Consider the following 21320-nt stretch of genomic DNA (forward strand, 5'->3'; position numbering starts at 1 on the left):
CACATAATCTCCAAGTCCCACATGAAACTTGCCTCAGAGTCTTCTGTAAATGTTCATAAATCCTCCCCGGGTTGATTATGCTATCAATCACGTCAGACGCTGAAAAGGAATGGAGGAAAAAGTTGGTAAAACTTGTCGTCGGTTCATACATGCACACGTATGCACCTCATATATTACAGGAGCCAGAGTCCAAACGTGGGGTATCAGCAACGGCTTTTTAATACCTGACTCTTTCTTGTTGTATTACTTTCCTTCAGGCTAAATAGTTGCCGCTTGTTGGTGTATTCCCACAGCAATATGTCATTGCCAAGTCGCATCCCCCTGCGCCTTCGATCCCAGGGCCTAACACTGCTCTTATTCATCCCAGGTTCAGGTTGGCCTGACCTCGCCAGGGCCGAGCCGGGTCTCCCCGGTGCAGTGGCACTGTCCCGACTCCAGCAGAGCCCACTCCAGCTTCCCGACAGTGTTTATTTTCCTATCAAGGAGCGAAATTGCTTTCTGTGCTCCGGGCATCTGCGCGGTTGGGTTAAGGACGGTATTGTTGCCGAGCTGAATTCCCAGGGAATTCCCTCCCTTTAGGGGTAGGAAGGAGGGGAAAAAAAAGTTTTCCCAAAGAAAAGCTATTCGTTGAGGTCCACGTTTTGTTTTGAAACACAAGTATGGCCAGAGATACGGGACATTTTCGCTGATCCACTTCCCCCCGGATTTGCTTTATCCCGGCTTTTCTCTAGCGATCCACATTTCTCCTAAGAAAACAGCCCTGTTGTTGAATTTCTGTGCATCTGTTCCAGCGAGACAGTTGAAGCAGGGCAGTATAAAGCAACAGATGCTTATGCTGGCACATGCCTAAATACCCAAGAAAACCCCGACTGCAGGGTGATAAATGGCACAGGGAGGCGAATGTGCGTCGCCTTTTCAGGGGATTAGACAAAAGTGAACTGGAGGGATCTTCAAGCCATCATCTATTAAAAAGATTGATAACTTGTAACGTGACACGACCCCCGTGTTCATCTGTAGCTATGTCCAGTGACTGTCAGTGAGAAAAAAAAATATAATATATTGATTTGTACAGTATTTTTAATTAAGCTTTGTAATTAGGTCAATTCGTCACAGTCTCAATTAGCCCCCCTCTTGGTGGAGGAGGCCGGCCTGCCCGGAGCCCTTTGGGAAGCAGCAAAAATGGGCATTGGGGCTGATGCTTCTCCCATCTCTTTTGCAGTCCTGGTACCTGGGATAAAAGTCTCCGCTTCCCACCACCCACCGGACAGACCACCAGACCCCTTCCCACCTCTGTAACACGGAAGCAGCAGCAACGCAGCGCAGCGACTTCACATCGGCGGAAGGGGAGGCGAGCAGACACCGACAGCAAACTAGTACATGGAAATGGCAAACGTTATGGTTGAATGGCAAAGGCCGTAACTTTTTTGAGATTTTAATTTTATTTTTTTTCTTTTTTTTTTTTAGACAACTTTAGGACTGTTGTAATTTCTCCTCTGGTGCTGGAAATGGTTGGGCTTCATAACTTTTGAAGTGTTTCATTGGTAGTGTAAGCGTTAGGTGACACTGAGTAGAACTAGCCTCTGCTGCTGCTTACCAACTCGCTGTTGTAACACACTTTCCATATGGAGCCTAACTGTTTTACAGTATCCTCATCGATTTTTTCCCATCCAAGGTGTGAGACTTCTATGAGAAATCATGAAACACACTTAAACTATAACTTTTGTAGTAGCTGAATTCTGCAATATATAACTTACCGGACAGACATAGAGCATGTTTTTTCTGTAACATATCAGAAAAAAAAAAGAAAAAATTGCAGGTTTTCTTTTTTTTTTTTCTTTTGGTTGGGGTTTCTTTTTTATTTACAGTCAGCACTTAGAGACGTAACATGAACCATCAGAGCATTGTCAACGATGTTTTTTTCCACTCGATTGCAGAGCGATTTAAAACCATCGAACTACTACTCTTCACTTCGAAAAAAAAAAAGAAAAAAAGAAAAAAAAGAAAAAAAGTTTGAAATGCTGCACTTACATTGAAAAAAAATGAAAAACATTTTTTCAACAATTTTCAACAATTACACAAAAATTCACGCAGAAAAGGGGAAGTTGGTCTGTTTTGACAGAAACTGACAGGAATCAATCAAAACAATCGAATTTTGAATTGAGTAAAGTGCAATTTCATTGGATAGCTAAATATCTTTGTAAGATAGAGATTGTTGAAAATTCTATTTTTGTTTTCCAAGTCCTTCCACCCCAGGACTCTAAATTATTGGGGTAAAAAACAGCCTTGCAAGAAAAAGGGGAGCTATTTTTGCTTTTTATGTTTTTTATTGTTGAACTTGTATCCCTTTAAAACTGAAGGAAAATCTAAAAAAAAAAAAATACAAAAAAAATACAAATCTAATGGTGCTTTTACCACAATATGTTAACTACATTAAATGCTAATTAATCATTTTCTGTTATCAAAGCACATAACTAAAATGAAATCATAATCTCTGTTAATTTTATAAGCTAAAAGTCACTATAATGGATTATGCCAATTCTGACAAATTTTACGTGTTTCCGGCAATATAGGGTTTATCAGTTCTCAAACACCTTGGGAATAAGAGAGAACGGTCCAGAAAGTAAAACACCTTGGTGTCCCTGAACTGGTACATTTTCTGGACTGTGAAGAGAACATTAACAGAAACGAATGATGCTGATCTTACAACTTATGCCAGTTCAAAAGCAAGGGCACTTGCTGAAGAAGAGAGAGAAAATAATAAAAACAAGAGAAAAAAAAAGAGACAAAAAAGAAACAAACACACAAAAAAGAGAAGTTTGGACCCCAAACGTCCTGTATCTTATGTACAAAAAAAAGGAAAAAAAAAGAAAAAAAAAAAAAGAGTGCAAGTGATTTTTTCTATCAGACAGCGGAGCACCCCTTTGCTTCACATGCAACTTTAAGAAGGTTTCCTATACTATACATATATATACGTTCTGGTTGGCAAGTCCAGCTAATCAGAGAAAGTCTCTGCATGTTCTAGTGTTAGTAACTAATTTTTATATAGTTAATGTAGGGTAAAGTAGAGTGCATTAAGACACAATATTGTAATCCCTATTCCAGGCACTTGCCTTTAAACTATGTTTGTTCGACCCTTCAGAAGGGTTTCTACTACTGTCCTATACAATCAAGTAACTGAAATTCTTGGGAAGACACTTTGCTCCTCATCTTTTCCCTGAAACAATGTTTTGTTTTTCTTTTTTTTTTGTTTTCTTAATTTGCACGAAACGAGATGAAAAAAAAAAGAAAAAAAAAATTCCATATCAATGTGCCTTGCCCTGGATAGCGATTATTTGTGGAATTGTTGCACATGTTCCTATATTGAAAGGGGGTTTTTCCCTAGTCAAGCATTTGGAGACACTTTTTGTAAATGTGACTTTTATGTCAGCCATTGTCAGTTCCAACATCTAGAATTAAATAGGATGTTAGTTGTTCCGCAGATAGGAGTAGTGTTGATTGTCCTGTATGGTCAGTGGCAGTGCTATTCTGAGATCTGTAGATGCTAGATTATCAGTATTTTTGGATGTTGCTGCATTTTACATTTTATTTGGAGTCTTCCTTTGTTTTCGTTTTGTTTTCTCCCAGATATATGAAAATATGCAATACCTGCTTATATCATGTAGAAAAGCTTAGCGATTATTAATTTTTCTTTTTCCCTTTATTTTTGGGTTTTTTCATTTGTTTTTTTTTCTTTTTCTTTTTTCTTTTCCCTTTTTTCTTTTCTCTTTTTTTTTTTTTGGTTTTTGTTTTATTTGACCAAAGTTGGTGCTGCACTTGACGCAGTGTGTTTTAGGTGTTTGTCTTTGTACTTTTGTGATTTTGAATGCACATGCAGGAAGGGCTCTTCTTAGAGAAGCAGTCAAACTGTGAAGCACTAAGCTGAACCCTGCTTCAAGCAATTTTTGTTTTACAACTGTTCCTTTCACAAGCAAGCCTTAAAAAAAACAAAAAAAACACAAAAAAAATACAACAAAAAAAAACAACTTCCTTTTTCTTCAGATTCCCACACCCATTTTTATTAGCAGACTGCAATCAATCCACATTCAATAAAAGTATATAATGCCCATTTTTATATGCACGTTTTTAAACTTCCAAGTTCTGAAAATTGTTTACTGGTTATTCTCTATTTAAGGAAAAAAATAAAATGTTTTGGATTTTCATATGTGTCTGATAAGTGGTTGAGTAGTCATTTTGCTCTATTGTATTGTGTGATTGTTAGTATATGGTATCACATCCTCTAGCCAGCATCCTTTGCCTTCCCTATAGCACTTAGCTGGGCATTACTTTATTAAGACATATGTGCACTAAAAAAAAATAGCAGCTTTCAGTGCTTCACAGTGAAGGGAAAAAAGCCTAGACAAACATTTTGTCAGAACCTTGCTATGAGACAAGGTATTACCAGTAAATTGGTTGTATATACAATAAAATTGCACCCTTTTTTAAACAAAACAAACTAAGCAATAGTTTGGGCAGTTAGTTGTTTTTAGTGAGCATGTTGTAGTCATGGCTGCAAAGAGAGAGAATTAAACTGCCCACTCAGAAGATATGTAATTTGTATGTTGTATAGTTTTATTGATTACACTGATTTATTCTACCCTATTTTATAATGCAGGACTTTTGTAATGTTGTTTAAATGAGGAAAAATTTCTGTCAAAATTAGCTTAGTGGAATTTCTGATTGTTCGTTATAAAGGCAGCGTTCATAGAATTGCTTTTTTTTTGTTTTTTTCTTTTTTCTTTTGGTTTTTCTCTTTTTTTTTCTTTTTTCTTTTTTCTTTTTTTTTTTTCTTTGGGAACTGGATTTAAGTTAAAAACTTTCCCGTTTCCTTTTTTTGTATGTATTTAAATACAGTTATTTTTCTTCTCTCAATGGTATAGCATATTCCTATGCTTGAGAAGTATAGGCTACTGAAGAACCATTGTAAATGGACATTACAGGTATGCTGTATTTTTGAAGGTATTTTGTCATATTGAGTTTGATGACGCTAAAGTTAGGGAACTCTGAGCAGAATTGTGAGAAAAAGAAGAAAAAAATGTTTTAAAGGCTTTAAAACATGAGGTAGGCGGTCAAGGGTGTAAACCAACAGGGGTTGTAAAGTATTACACACTAAAGTACGTTTTTCCTTCACCTTAACTCTCCCGCAGGAAAGCCGGCAGCTCCGTTCTGTGCAGGTGTAGAGAACAAACAGTGTTTTCCCCTCCGAGCCAGGCAGGGAGCGGGGAGCCGAGCCCAGGGACCCAGCTTGGGGTGTGCAGGCAGGAGCAGGCAGGAGTCGGGCCGCAGCCGGAGCCCCCGGCTCCGCGTCACGTCCCCATCCCGCTGCCCTCCCAGTCGCTCCCTTTTGGAGTCACGAGAACAAGTTCTATTCCCTCTCTCCCCCCCTCCCCATCTCCTTCTCTCCACAATCCGTCAGACGCACAAATACTCTGACCTGTATCCACCCCCCAACCATCCGAATTGAAAGCCCTAGCGATGGCTTAGAGCGAATTGACTTCTTCTCAAGTTAATTCCTTCCTTTTTTTCCTCTTTTTTTTCCTTTTCCTTGGAGCGAGGGCACTTGCTTTCATCATGCCGCACACCCCAGCGATGCCATTAGTATTTATTCTTCTTCCTTCATCAGAAAAGAAACTTTGGGGCTTCGAGTTTAGGCAGCCATGGTACACTTTGTCTCTGTTGCTTGTTCCCCCTCCCCTTAAGGTCGAAGGGGAAACGAAACACCGAGTTTTCTCAACTCCACAGTATTCAGTCAGCCCACAGGAATATGCAAAATCCCTCTAACATTTTGTTTTTCTTTCTCTAGTTCTCTTTGTTCCGTATATTTGCAGCTTTGTAGTAACAGTGTTATGAAATACTTACTGTACAAAAAGACAGGAAAACCCAGATGCATAGCCTAAAACAGGTTTTTTTTTCCTTGTGGTGAATTCTTTTCTTTTTTTTTTTTTTTCTAAAGAATGTCAGTTAATATTGTACTTTGCATTGTGTCTCTGGAAATATCTTTTTTTCTTTGGGGGGGGGGTGTTTTGTTTTCCTTTTGGTAGAAGGCCTCCATCGAACAAAATTAAAACCATAACCGGCATGACAATGTAAGGAGAGCTTCAATGGCACCTAAACAAGAAATAAATACCAAACCCAACCTCATGAGGTCTGTCGGAGGCAGGTCTTGTGAAGTTACCACTGCCTGCTAGGCAGGATTGTCATTAAATCAAGCTTACAATGCCAATTTTGTCTCGAAGTCAATGCATGTGTTACTGTTTGACAGTAAACCCAGCTATGCCATCATCAAGTCCAAGGCTGCGCAATAGTCTAATTAGTATCGAGTACATTTTCCTTTTATTTTTTCCAATAAAAAAGCAGTGGGATGAAAATTGCTTTGATATATAGCAGGTAACATTGAAGCTATTCCATAGCACTTAACTGTAGTGAATACTGTGTCACCAATTCTGAAATCAATTTAATGTTTAATGCAAATCCATTACATGGTGCTATTACAGGCTGGCAAAATGATTTACAAAAATGTGACAACTTGGGCTCAATTCACTCTGCTTTCCAACAATGTAAATGCATAGCAGTGTTTATCTGCATGAAAACTATGCACTAATCTATCTGAAAAAGAAAAAAAAATGAATATATCAACTTTGGTATCTACTTTCCGTTTACTTCGATCCTTGCCTTTTCGGTCATTGTTATAATGCCAGCTTTAGGACAGAAAGAGTTATAAGAAAACCAGCATAATACCTGATATATTAAAATGTAGTGCCTGTGAAATCTGTATTATATTGCTCTTCTGAAGTAAGATTTTTTCTACACCGGTAGCCTTCGCTGTCTGTCAGAACCTTCTGATATAGGTGATGTAAAATAACCGTACAATATTAATGCATGCTATTCCATAATGCTTAGTAGCTGTATGAATATTACTCAAAGTTATGTTAGTCTTTTTTTCTGACTTGGTTCTTGTCAGATAGGTTTAAAGATATTTCACTGAGAACGCAAAATTCTGTCTTCTCTTGATTTGGGGTGTTTTCAGTATTTTGGAGGTATACATTTACTTAAATTCAGTATTACTTGTGTTTTGGGTTTTTTTTCTTTTTTTTTTTTTCCTTTTTTTTTTATTCTTTATTTTTTTTCCCCTTTTTTGTTATTTTTGTGGTCAGTTTTGGTTTCTCCTCGAGGGCAGGACATGGTGTTTGAGACCACAGATCCGTGCCTGGTAAGGTCTTTTCGTCTCGAAAAGCTACCCTAAGAATTCAGAGAGCTTGCTCTGACCAACAGCCGCACACAGTTCAAGTGGAAGGGACAGTCCTTTCTCAAACCCACCCCCGAGGTTGAGCTCACGTTGCGAGAGGTTTCTGAATGGGCAGCGCTGAACCAGGTACCCATGCTTGACCCTTCTTCACACCAGACTTCCTCATATAGAAAGAATTAAAACAAACACACAAAAAAAATTTCACAAAAAAAATTAAAAAAAAAACTTTTCAAAAAAAATTCAAAAAAAAAGAAAAAAAAAGAAAAAAAAAACCTCATGTGGTTGTTTAGTTTCATGCACAGTTGCAATATTTTTTCTTCAGACAAACTCTGTACAAACTTTGGGCCCGATTCATAAAAGCTCCGTTGCTATTAACACGGGAGGCTGGTGGCTTTTCTCCGCCGAGCGGCCGGCAGCTCCCTCCCTCCGGGCTGTCCCGCTGGCATTCCTCGCCCTCCCCTTCCCCTCTCCGCCTCCCCTAACCCCACCGGAGAACAGGAGCGGCCGGGAAGGGGCTGTGCAGGAGGCGAGGCAGCGCAGGGCCGTGCTCTGACACCCCAGAGGCACAGGCTGGCAGGAGGAAGGGGGGACAGGACGGCTCCGTGCCGCGCTCCGGCCGGTGCAGGGCTCTGTGACACCCTGGGACGAGGCTGCTGGGGTTACTCGACCTTGTCCCTAGCAGACAAACTGCGCTGGGTCGCTACCTCTGAGCTCTAGGGAAAACCTTCGGGAAGCGAGCGCTGGGACACGATGTGAACCTTTGTTGGGTTTTTTAGGGAAGGCTGCTTTCCACTTAGCTAATCCTCTGTGCTCGAGCACGAACAAAAACAATTGTGTTGGGTGAGATTCCCAAACACACACAACCCCCTGCCCAACCCCCTGGCCTTTTAGCTGCATCCACAAATTAATAAGAGGGGAAATACAAACCAAACCAGAAGATGAGTCTCTAGGACAAGAGCATGGTAGGAAGAGAGCGCCCGGCCCGGCATCGCCGCTTGTGCTTGTTGCCGGCGCCTGGCTGCTGCCTTGGGGGAAAGCTCTGGGAAATTCTTTGCTTTGGAAATACAATCAAGGAGAAAGCTGGGTTTTGGCCGAGCCTTGACCTGGCCCTGCCTGGGACCGGCCCCGCCAAGTCCCTGAGCCTCAATTGGGAATTCGGGGCGCTAAAATTTCCACCGGCCGTGTGAAAGATCCGCTGCAAATTCACTTGACACCCGTGTTAATACCATGTCGTGTTCATTTCTATTTTATGAGTCAGGCCCCTCGTGCCTCTAGTATCCTTGTATTGACTCTCATAGCTACCATTTTAGTTTTACTGTGTTCTGTGAAAAAAGAAAAATTGTAATTGGTTGAGAATCACTGTGGGCATCCATTCTTATTCAACTAAGTCTCCGCAGGTTTTTTGAGCTGGTGTGGATTAGTTTAACTCTTGTATTCAACCATTAGTGCTACCACCTTCTCACATTACAATACAATTACTGGAAGCAAGTACTGCATTTCCTATGCAACAAAAAAGGAAAATAAAAAATTGCTAATGCTAACGGGCTGTGTTGTTCTTTACTGGCACCCGGGCACTGCAGGGACGCGGCATCGCCGCTGGGCATGGCACCGGCAGCCCGGGTACCGGCCTCCGGCCTGGGCACGTTTGGGGGTTCCCAGGCAGTAGCTTCAGCCCTGATCAAGGGGATGTTTGGTTAAATCAAGCCACGGTCATCACACTGCTCCGCTTTATAGAACCCCAGCCTGGTTTGGGTTGGGAGGGACCTCAAAGCTCATCCAGCTCCAACACCTGCCACGGGCAGGGACCCCTTCCACTAGAGCAGCTTGCTCCAAGCCCCTGTGTCCAACCTGGCCTTGAGCACTGCCAGGGATGGGGCAGCCACAGCTTCTCTGGGCACCCTGTGCCAGCGCCTCAGCACCCTCACAGGGAAGATCTTCTGCCTAAGAGCTCAGCTCAGTCTCCCCTCGGGCAGGTTCAAGCCCTTCCCCTTGGCCTGTCCCTACAGGCCCTTGTCCAAAGCCCCTCTCCCACGCTTTCCCATGCTGCCGGTGTCCCACCAAGACAAAATCATTCCTCACATGATAACAAATTAATCTTCAGCGACCCCCTGCAGATTGAATCATCCAAAGGAAAGACTCGGAGCACATCCAGTGAAGTCCAAGGAGATGAATTAGTTCTGCAAATGCTGCAATATAGCTTTAAATGCAGCTGAACTTTATGGCAACTGCTGCATTCCGAGAGCCCCACTGCCAGACACCAGCCACGCTTTGGCTATCCCTATTGCACTGGCCTTGAAGGAGAGCCACAGGCCCCTGACTGTGCTGCACCTCTCTGCAAGGCTCCTGTGGGCCTGGGACAGGAAAGAAAACAGGCTTCTGTACAACCTTCAATGCTTTCCTCTAAGGTTTTTCCTCTGCAACACCTTTTCCTTACTGGATACATGCAGAAATTAATATTTGCAGAATGGAATTTTTTTGGATTTGAGCCATTCTGCCTCTTTTCTACTTAAAAGCCAGCCCTGAGGGGGATGAGAGGTGAGGGCTGGTGCTGCTCTGCCCCGTGGTCTCAGGGGACAGGAGGTGGGGACCACCACAGCACCCAGCCTGTCCCAGTGCAGCACCAGCAGCAACACCAGCTCTTCCCTTTCCTTTCAGGGGAAATGAGTGTTTTCTAACAAACAGTTGCCCAACACTCATAAACCATTGGTATTTCCTTTCTCACACCTCCACACAGCTTCAGTGTTGGCTACAAGGCCAGGACGGGAGGTTTGGGCTCTAATGTCTCCATTGTCGGGGGCCCATCTGTGCCCCTTGCACATCCCAATCTCTTAGGATGTGTCCCTGGCTGGCACCAATGCACGGTGCAGCAGCTGAGGACAGGTTGGAGCTCGTTCAACTGAGCTTTTTGTACTCATGAAGGGGACTAGACCATAAGGACAAACCAATTCTGTCCTTACAGAGCCCATGCAGGGGCTCACCAGCAGCGTTTGTCCCTTTCACCTCCCTACGAGCCCTGTGAGGAGGGATGGAGAAGGAGGAGCTGAGCCTGAGCTCGCTCCCATGTTTGGACAAAAAAGCTGGTCTCAATGCAGCAAAAACGAGCCCAAAAGGTGGCAGTGCCCCTTTGGCTTGGAAATGAGCCTGGGTACGAGCCAGGATGCCCTGTGGGGTCACAGGAGGTGGGTGCTTCCTTCAGACAAGGGGGTGCGGGGATGGGAGGGACCCGGCCATGCACATCACTGCATGAAACACACCGAAAGGTGAAAACCTGCTTTAAAGAACATAAACCAAGCAATTGCACTGCACAGGGAAGGTTTCTGCCCATCGTCCCCTCTGCGGCCACTGCAGCTGATGCTGTGCTCCCTGACAGCTCCTTAACACGACAATCCCCCATCACACTGGGCCCCTGCCCTGCACTCCCATCCATTGCCTCCCCCCTATAAAAATCATTCACTGTTAATCATTTATGCCCTTTGTTATTGAAGGTGTTGGCTGAAGGTGCCCTGGGTTTTGGTGGAGGAACCAGGAGGGGGCCAGACCCTGCCCCAGCCAGGGTGAAAGCCATGATGGGAGCAGGCTGGGGCTCAGGATCCATCTCCTGCTTTCTCACTCCTTTCTGCACCTTTTCTTTCCCTCTTCCTTTCCACCTTCCTCCCTGCAGAAGAAAAGGTCTCCATCAGCACCTAAGGAAATAAATCCCATTTATTATTTATTGCTATCAAAATGTGTCAGCTTGGCTCGGGACGCAGGAGGAATACGCAATAGCCCGCTAACAGAAAAGTAATTTTAGGTGGAAAAAGCACAGGGTGATGTTTAGGTGGGGAAACATGGGGGCTTTGCTGCTCTGCTCGGAGGGAGAAGGGATGGGATGTGCTTATAGGGAGACGGGTGCAGCATGAAGCCCATCTAAAAGTGAGTGTTGGGGTGCACAGGTGAGAAGCCCCAACCCCTGGCTCCCCCTTTTTAATGAGGTTTCATTTATCCCCATTCGATTTTTCATCAGTGGAAGAAATATGAGCTGAAAACCCTGTTCTGGCCATAAACACCAGAGTCCTCATGCGAACCCTGTATCCCTCAAAAGGATGCTCGTGATGTGGTGGGTGATGAAGCCATGGCAAGTGCGGTGGTGACAAAGTGTTTGTACCAAATTTGGGTGTTTTCATCTTTCTCTCCCTAAATGCAAACTGTGCCAAACTGCCTTTGTATTGCTGATAGAGAATCTTCCGAAACGTTCAATCATTGTCATTGCACAGATCTCCTGCAGGGATTACTCACATGTCATGGAACAACGGCCTCTGTAATTCCTGGTACTGGCAGATCTGGCTACTTCATCTTTCCCTTAAACGAAACCGTTCCCAATGGTGCGACAAGGAAAGGGCTTTGGAGTGTTACCAAGGTGGTCGCTTCATCCAGTGTCTTTTATCTGCCAAAGACAAGCCAAGACTGGAAACGTTTATTGGTCCAGTACTCCAGCAACACGGTGTTCACTGCCTCTGAGTGTTGTGATGGGGAGTTAGCACACGGGTATTGATCACAACAGCACCACTTCGTTTTAAAATGAACTGCTTGGCCAGGCTGCACCAGGAGCTGATGGATTGTGGCAATAAAGATGTGATAGAGATTTATGCCACTGCAACTCGCACTCTGGAATGCTGTGAGATGGGAGGACAGGAGGACAGGGCCGCAGCCAAACCCCCCCTTTCCTTACCTATGGGCAGCTCTGTGACTTCCATGGATCCTTCCAGAAATTTTCCAGGAGTTTCATGACCTCTTTAGGTCCATTTGTTGCTCCTTTAAAGCAATGCTCAGGGGGCAAGGGAACCTTCCTTGCAGCTGGAGACAAGGCCAGGGCTCCAGAGAGAATGAGATGCTCTGAGCAACCTCCAGAGGGATGGAAACAAAGCTGAGCTTTCCCTTATTCATTCCTACTGGGGCCACTGGGGAGGAGAGGGGCACCTGATAAACCATGCAGTCATTCCCACTCTCCCAAGAAGCTTTGAAACACAGAGTCAGGCTGCTGGTGCTGCAGAATGGCAAGATGATTTATTATTATTGTTGCTATTGTTGTTGTTAGTATTATGATTATCATCCTGATAGCCGTTGCGCTCACTTGAATGCTTTTTCCTTTGTTGTGCAGGGATTTTGGATACCCATGTGGAGTGACATGGTTTGGGATTAGACACAAGGCAGGTTCCTTTTCAGAGGTCTCTTGATTCACGTTGGTGAAGACTTGGAAAGTCTCTTCTCTTCTAGCCTGCCAGCCGTGGCACAGCAGGGTAAGAGAGCTGCTGGTCTAAGAAGCTGCTTGAGGCCAGACCCGTACTACCTGTTCTCTACACCAAACTGACCCGAAACAGGAGCTGGTAGCAAGGACTGTTATAAACTTATATATAAATGTCCCATCTTTAGATTAGCTCAAGGCCAGGTTGGACACAGGGGCTTGGAGCAAGCTGCTCCAGTGGAAGGGGTCCCTGCCTGTGGCAGGGGCTGGAACTGGGTGAGCTTTAAGATCCCTTCCAACCCAAACCATTCTAGGATGTGATGATGATGATGACTATTATTATTATCATTACTATTACTATTAGCCACTGAATGGCCTCTTGCTTGCCAGCGCTGGACCCAGCATGCACTTGTTTGTCCCACTCTTCCCTCCCAGCAGCGCATCGCTGCAGCTCAGGTCAGACCCAAAGCCCCAAACCCCTTCTCCAGGTTTTGCTGAGCTGGTTCTTCATTCTTGCTGGGGACAGGAGGCAGGGCCTGGGCAGGGGACATATTCATGTGCAGAGGGTGAACGCAGCTCCCTGCCTTGGCAGTGGAGAAATGGGAAATGCTTCTGTTAATGTGATTCGTAACATGCAACACCTGCCTGCTCACTGCAATAGCCAAACCTATTAGGAGGAGGAGATGCAGCCAGCTATTTTGGACAGAGCCTTGGGTGACATGGTTTGGTGGGAGGTGTCCCTGCCCATGCCAGGGGGGTTGGAACTGGATGATCTTAAGGTCCTTTCCAACCCTAACTATTCTATGATTCTATATGGGGTTTAATTCCTCCCCTCACTAATCCTTATTTCCCCATGTACATTTCATAACCCAACATCTGTTTTCCCCCTCCCAAAGCGAAAGAAACGCTCTTCCTCCAAACCGCTGCCTTTCATCCTGGGGTGGAAGATGCACAACTTTCAGAGCACCTTCAGCCAGGTGTTGCGTTTACAAACAAAAGTGACAAATGCGATCGGGTAGGACAGGTATCTGAATTATCGATTGTTACATATTTAAGCTGCAAGGCCCCATCCATCAGCGCGTGTGAGAAAGCTCAGGGCAGATTTATGGGGCTGGAGTTTTCCCGGTTAGCTGGCACTTAGCATTCCTATTAATTATAGCCCACACACTGGGGGGGGTCGGGATTTGTTAGAAGCATTTATAATATTAACCATTTCAATATTGTTTGTGCAACTGGAACCTGTTTCCTATTGGGGATTAATAAACTGCTTGATTTAGGGTGGAATTGAGTTGGAAGGTGCAAGTCTTGGGAGATGAACGCTTTATTCCAGGGTTTCCACCACTGGAAAGCACCAAGATTTTCTTGTATATATAAATGTTTTGCTCTGGGTGTTTCCTGGGGACTCTGGATGGGTTTGAAGACTCAAAAGTGCCTTTGGTGATGAGGAGAAGAAGAGGAGGTACATGGTGGGGAGGAGGCAGGATGAAATAAGTCATACCTGAAGGGGCCCTACAAGGATGCTGGAGAGGGACTCTTCATTAGAGGGGTTGGAACTTGATGATCCTAAGGTCCTTTCCGACCCTAACTATTCTGTGACTCTGTGGTATATATCCAAATGAAGGGATTTAAGGGCTCCCTCTCTAATGATTTCCATGGGAAGGATGCGAGCAGGGCAGGAAGGGTCTGTGCAAGGGGAGGAAGTGGTCCAGGGCCCTCGGGTCAATAATGTGCCTCCAAAAAAACGTACCTCCCGAAATGTGGAGCTGTATGATAGATTGTAATTGCTCAAGAAGAGCCATTATGGCCTGTTAGGTCAATACTCTGCATTTCCAAAGTGCTTTAATTAATACATATTTACATCAGGTACAGCAGGGATTTCTCTGAGCTGTGGTATTAGGCCAAGAAGGCTCCTAACTTTCATAATTCAGGGGGGCATGAGTTTAGTCTCTTAGTGCTTTATTGTACCTTCATCATAATCATCATCATAGAATGGTTTGTGTTGGAAGGGATCTTAAAGCTCCGCCAGTTCCAATCTGTGCCGTGCATCTCGATATCACAAGGAGCAAGAAAATCTCCATCCAGCAAGAGCATCAATCACATCACCCCTGGCATGGGGAGGTGACCTGGGGGTCCCTTATGGTCTGGGGGCCAGTGGTGCCCCTAAAGCTTTGCAACCTCCCCAGCACAACCGACTCATTCTTCAGCTCCTGGTTGTTCTTTTGGAGTCATAATTAAGTTACCACCAAGAGCAATTACCATTGCTGTGGGTTCTATGGTGTGATGCTCCATGGGGATGAAGGATGCTGGTGAGGGGGGAGGCACCCATGAACCTGAAACAGTCTTGGAGAAGGTGACCCACATCCCCCAAAGCTCTTGTAAGTGATACTTTCTGGTTTCAACCAAGTCCCCAGCCCTGCTCAAAGGTTTGGCCACCTTCCTCCCATCTTCCTCCTGGGCACTGCTGGGATCCTGCACATGCGATTAAATACATACCCTTCAACCGTTGCAGTTCTGCAGCCAGGGCATCGATATTCCAGCTGCAGACGTGGGCCTTGATGTGAGAACCAGAGGTGTGACATCTCTCCAGGCTCTGAAACGCATCCCCTGCATGGTGAGGGCTGGTGGCCAGCAGGCTGAGACCATCCCGAGGTATCTCTAAAGCTATACAAGTTATGAGGTTATTGATCTCCCCCTCGATTTCTCCCCCTCCAGAACCAACAATTGGAAGCAGCGCAGGCTAAAGCCCATTGGCCTCTCCGCAAAGTTTAATTAAACCCTAAATAAATCATTTTGGTGGCTTGCACTTGCATACAAACAATGAGGGAGATGGCACACGCACAGCGGCTTGTCAGCGTTGGGTGACTAATGAGTGGCTGTGAAAATGCAATCTGAGGGGCCAGAATTGAAAGCAGATTCCTCGGCTAACGAAGGGCACATGCGACCCCGCCGCGGCCATCGTGGCAGAAGGCACCAAAAGCACCTCTTGGGGCTGGAGGGGGAAGGAAAACTTTGTTAAGGCTGGCAGGAGGAGCCTTTATTAACTGAAGCGCGCTCTGTAATGTGATCTTGCAGCTGCAGCCTTCTCGCCATGTTTATGGAGTCATGTTTTCCCCTGCCCTTGCAGCAAACAATAACCATATGCTGGATTTGTTACCAAATGTTGATTTCATTTCTTCATTAGTACACATCGAGGGCTCGGGAAAAGGAGGTTTTGTTGCTCCAAGTGCTCGGGAAGAGCTTTTAACCAGGGACCCTGAAGGGCCTGAAGGAACCCTGGAGAGGGGCTTGGGACAAGGGCCTGTAGGGACAGGCCAAGGGGAATGGCTTGAACCTGCCCAAGGGGAGACTGAGCTGAGCTCTGAGGCAGAAGCTCTTCCCTGTGAGGGTGCTGAGGCGCTGGCACAGGGTGCCCGGAGAAGCTGTGGCTGCCCCATCCCTGGCAGTGCTCAAGGCCAGGTTGGACACAGGGGCTTGGAGCAAGCTGCTCCAGTGGAAGGGGTCCCTGCCCGTGGCAGGGGTTGGAGCTGGAGGAGCTTTAAGGTCCCTTCCAACCCAAACCAGTCTGGGATTGCATGACCCATATACCTCACACTGAAGTGCTCACACCGCTGACCAACGCCTGCTTGCAGTGGGTCCCATTTGATGTTGTGCTTTGCTGCGTGCTGCTGCATGTCCCTGTTGCACCCCAGATCCAGGAGTCCCGGTCGGGAAGGTCCAGTGTGTGCAGAGAAGCCAGGACGGGTGTCGTGGATCACAGGTGCTGTGACTCACAGCGCTCCTCCTGCCTGGGCTCTCAGGAACAAAGGCCAAGCCAGACGCCAAAGTCAAACAAATTCTTCTCCTGTGTCTCACAGACTCTCCTTATCTGATGGGACAGCAGCGCGGGGGCCGGGGCACGAGCACTTGCTCAGCACAGCAGAAATGAGTTCCTGGTTGCACGCTGAAGCAGAGGCCTCGGCTGCCCAGTAGTGAAGCCCTCGAGCTGCTGATGTCCAGCACAAACAGAAACCCCCAAGACCTGCTCAGCCGTGGCTCTCAAAAACCCTCTGATCTAAAAGCTGGGTTTATGGAGTAGCTTCATCTCTTTAAAAGCAGTTGCCTTGGGCAAGATCTGCTCAGGGTGCTTGAGCTCTGCCTGCAACCACATTGGCTGGAGGACCCATGGGACATCACTGGTGTCTTCAGGGACCATCTCCAGGCTGTGTTCTCCAGGCTGGGGGGCCATCACTGCATCAATGGTGTGATGGGCTTGGGCATAGCTGCTGCCCTACATGGGCCTGTCCACATGGACCCATCCTAGAATCGTACGATCACAGAATAGTTACGATCATTCAGTTCCAACCCCCCTGCCATGGGCAGGGACACCTCGTTCTAAACCATCTCACCCAAGGCTTCGTCCAACCTGGCCTTGAACACTGCCAGGGATGGAGCATTCACAACCTCCCTGGGCAACCCATTCCAGTGCCTCACCACCCTGACAGGAAAGAATTTCTTCCTTATATCCAATCTAAACTTCCCCTGCTTAAGTTTTAACCCATTACCCCTTGTCCTATCACTACAGTCCCTAATGAAGAGTCCATCCCCAGCATCCCTATAGGCCCCCTTCAGATACTGGAAGGCTGCTATGAGGTCTCCACGCAGCCTTCTCTTCTCCAGGCTGAACAGCCCCAACTTTCTCAGCCTATCTTCATACAGGAGGTGCTCCAGTCCCCTGATCATCCTTGTGGCCTCCTCTGGACTTGTTCCAACAGATCCATGTCCTTTTTATGTTGAGGACACCAGAACTGCACACAATGCTCCAGGTGAGGTCTCACGAGAGCAGAGTAGAGGGGCAGGATCACCTCCTTCGACCTGCTGGTCACACTCCTTTTGATGCAGCCCAGGATACGGTTGCTTTCTGGGCTGCAAGCGCACACTGAAGCCGGCTCATGTTCATTTTCTCATCGACCAGCACCCCCAAGTCCTTCTCCTTGGGCTGCTCTGAATCTCTTCTCTGCCCAGCCTGTAGCTGTGTCTGGGATTGCTCCGACCCAGGTGTAGGACCTTGCACTTAGCATGGTTAAACTTCATGGGGTTGGCATCAGCCCACCTCACAAGCATGTCGAGGTCCCTCTGGTCCTGCTTCCATGGACCCCCTCATCCCTGCACCCACCCCATCCTCCTTGCATGGACCAACCCCTCATTCCTGCATGGGCCCCATCCTCCTTGCACATATCCCATCCTCCTCCTATGGACAACCTCCTCCACACACAAACCAGCAGCCCTACTATGGGAAAGTGTCTCCCACGACCAGCATTCATGGTTCAAACAGCGAGTTCCCCCAAAAAGCCATTGCTTTAGGGAACATTTTCTCCAGCAAACATCTGAGGCAGAGCTGAGTTTCAGAGCTCGGGATTGTCCCTGCCAAGGGGCAGAGAGTGTCCAAGTGAGAGCGGCATCTCCTGCACATGCAGCAGCATGGAGGGGCAGTTCCTCAGAAGCACCCACAGCACAGCGCTCGCTCCATTTCCAGCAAGCACCAAGGAATTGTCTTGCTCCCAAAATACCCACGAACTAAGCTATGTCCACCAGGAACGATGCTGTTACCACCAAGAATGATGCTGTTCCCACAAGAATGATGCTATTTGCACCAAGAACGATGCTATTTCCACCAAGAATAATGCGATTACCACTAAGAACAATGCTATTTCCACCAAGAATAATGAGATTACCGCTAAGAATGATGCTGTTGCCGCCAAGAACTATGCTATTTGCACCCAAGAAGGATGCTGGTTCTTTCTGGGGGTGATGGTAACTCACCCAGAGCATCCCAAGCAAGGAAATGGATGGAAAAGGAAGCTGGGCCACCTCACGTGGCTTTGCTTTTGGGGTTTTTCACCCCTTCTAAAGGACACAAAGTTGTGTGTGGCACTTCTGCAATTCAAACCCCAGGCTTGACAGGGCTAGAAGGAATAAAAGAAGGAAGAAGGGAACAAACCCAACCCACTCCCAACTGCAGCTCACGCTCATGGAAACAAGATGTGGCGCACGTGAGGCTGTCCCAGGGAGAAAGTTTGCTAAAAATAACATATGCAGATTATGTACATAAAATGTCATGAAATATCAGCACATAAACCCGTGTGCGAGTTCAGGCTGTTGCAATTACAGCTCGAATGCGCCAGATGAAGGACACACGGCATTTGGTGTGTCTGCAGTGGAAGCCAGGCGTGGGGCCAGCTCCAATCTCCAGCCGTTGCTCGAGGCGCTGGGGGCCATGTCTGGCCTCACGGTGCACAGCCAAAGATACAGGGGAATGGGGTTTGGAGCTGGATGATCTTAAGGTCCTTTCCAACCCAATCCATTCCATGAGTCTATGATTATCTTCTGGTGAAGGAGGGACAGGGATAACCCTTGGGATTAGGGTATATAAAGTCCTATAGGGCTTTATACCCCTAGGGTATATAAAGCCCTTGTACCTGAGAAGGGTCCATTCTCAGGGACATAGAAGTGGTGGAGCTGCCAGAAACCCCCACATTGGGGGGTTTCCACGTGTTGGAGTTCACCTGGGTGCAGGATGGGGCTGTGCTTTGCAAGCCAGAGCTCTGCTAGACAGCAATCTCAAAGTGGGTTAGAGCATCACTCACCCCGGATGAAGCAGACCCCTACCAACCGCTATGCCAGAGGAAAGAACCCAGTAACTTACTTTGCTCATGGATGGGATGATCTCAGCACGCTCTGAAGCACCAACGAGGCCTCTTGGACCCCCCCGAGGTCCTTCAGGGTGGCATTTTAAGGCGTCTGACATTTTCTGTGCTCCCTCCTCAGTCTTCTGGCTCCAACATAAATTTTCCCCAAATTCTGCTTTTGTTATTCGCATGCATCGACACTGTTTGCTTTTGCACCGTGACCTCCATAACTCATTTTAATACATACTGAGGCAGCAGGCTTGGGCTGGAAGGGTGTTGGGGGGATGCAGAAGATCCAGCTGCAGGGAAAGCATCATCTCTGTGTTTTGGGAGAAGATGGCAGGGGTGATGGTGTATGTCCCGTGCTGGGCCATTTCCATTGGTGGCTGAAACCATGGATGAGCTCTTTTTAACCATCAATTCATTACTAAATTTATAATATTGAATAAAATATTCAGGTTTTGTTCCATTTCTATCCCCTTCATTCTCTTCCTTTTTCACTTCACATGAGATATTGGCTTGTAGCAGGAGCGAAGCAATGCTGTGGGAGCCCCCAACCATGGGACTTACATGCATATGGGAACATGTGTTTTGTTCTGCAGTTTGTCCTCACATAAAAGCCATCAGGATGTGTCCGTGGGCACCATGCCTTGCTCACAGCCTGGCTTTGGGAGCATCTCCCTCAGCACCACGTGGGTATTTGGGCCAAAACCTCCCCAAGCATCTCAGTGGTGCCTATGGCGGCCCAGTCTCTGTCCTCCCCAGTGGGTGCCAGCATCCCCCAGCTCTTATAAGACACAATATTCCCTTAAGTTATCCATGGAATCCCAGAATCCCAGAATGGTTTGTGTTGGAAGAGACCTTAAAGCCCATCCAGTTCCAACCCCTGCCATGGGCAGGGACCCCTTCCACTGGAGCAGCTTGCTCCAAGCCCCTGTGTCCAACCTGGCCTTGAACACTGCCAGGGATGGGGCAGCCACAGCTTCTCTGGGCACCCTGTGCCAGCGCCTCAGCACCTCACAGGGAAGAGCTTCTGCCTAAGAGCTCAGCTCAGTCTCCCCTCTGGCAGGTCCAAGCCATTCCCCTTGGCCTGTCCCTACAGGCCCTTGTCCCAAGCCCCTCTCCAGCTTTCCTGCAGCCCCTTTAGGCACTGGAGCTGCTCTCAGGTCTCCCCTTCAGGAGCCTTCTCTTCTCCAGGCTGCCCCAGCCCAGCTCTCTCAGCCTGGCTCCAGAGCAGAGCTGCTCCAGCCCTCGCAGCATCTCCGTGGCCTCCTCTGGCCTCGCTCCAACAGCTCCACATCCCATGTTACAGCTTTGAATCAATTTTCTAGCAAATAAAGCTTTTACCCAGCCAGTTGACCAGAATTAAATTACAACAGTGTTTTAGTTCTCTCTTCACCCCAAAGGACACTTTGCATCCCGGCAAGGCCATGCTGTCACAGTGGCTTCTGGGGCGAGCGCATCCCTTTGTACAGTTCCCCCTTTCTCTTGATTTTGTCCTTTTGTTGCATATTGATGAGGCTTATTTTTCTTTCTCTTTCTCTCTTTCTATCTCTCTTTCTTTTTCCCTTTCTTTCTCTCTTTCTCTGTTTCTCTTTCCCTCTCCTTTTTGCTCTTTCTCTTTTCTCTTTCTTTCTTTTCTTTCTTTCTTTCTTTCTTTTCTTTCTTTCTTTGTTTCTTTCTTTCTCTTTTCTCTTTCTTTCTTTTCCTTCTTTCTTTTCTTTCTTTCTTTCTTTCTTTCTTTCTTTCTTTCTTTCTTTCTTTCTTTCTTTCTTTCTTTCTTTCTTTCTTTCTTTCTTTCTTTCTTTCTTTCTTTCTTTCTTTCTTTCTTTCTTTCTTTCTTTCTTTCTTTCTTTCTTTCTTTCTTTCTTTCTTTCTTTCTTTCTTTCTTTCTTTCTTTCTTTCTTTCTTTTTTTCTTTCTTTCTTTCTTTCTTTCTTTCTTTCTTTCTTTCTTTCTTTCTTTCTTTCTTTCTTTCTTTCTTTCTTTCTTTCTTTCTTTCTTTCTTTCTTTCTTTCTTTCTTTCTTTCTTTCTTTCTTTCTTTCTTTCTTTCTTTCTTTCTTTCTTTCTTTCTTTCTTTCTTTCCTTTCTTTCCTTCCTTCCTTCCTTCCTTCCTTCCTTCCTTCCTTCCTTCCTTCCTTCCTTCCTTCCT

At 46.2% G+C, this 21320-nt stretch overlaps 1 protein-coding gene across 17 annotated transcripts in view; it reads left to right on the forward strand.

Annotated features, from left to right (window-relative positions):
- Positions 1-8823, forward strand: part of NFIA (nuclear factor I A) — a 360597-nt gene extending 351774 nt beyond the window's left edge. For all 17 annotated transcript variants that reach the window (XM_061353395.1, XM_061353390.1, XM_061353389.1 and 14 more), the window contains one exon: positions 1220-8823. In XM_061353395.1, coding sequence (XP_061209379.1) covers positions 1220-1237 — 18 coding nt within the window. In that variant the 3' untranslated portion in view covers positions 1238-8823. The remainder of the gene's footprint in view (positions 1-1219) is intronic.
- The last annotated feature ends 12497 nt before the right edge of the window (positions 8824-21320 follow it).

Source organism: Neopsephotus bourkii, unplaced genomic scaffold, assembly GCF_033783945.1.
Source record: "Neopsephotus bourkii isolate Nb327-2 ecotype Australia unplaced genomic scaffold, CSIRO-AGI_Nbou_v1 NB_673, whole genome shotgun sequence".
In the NCBI taxonomy this organism is placed as follows: Eukaryota; Metazoa; Chordata; class Aves; order Psittaciformes; family Psittacidae; genus Neopsephotus; species Neopsephotus bourkii.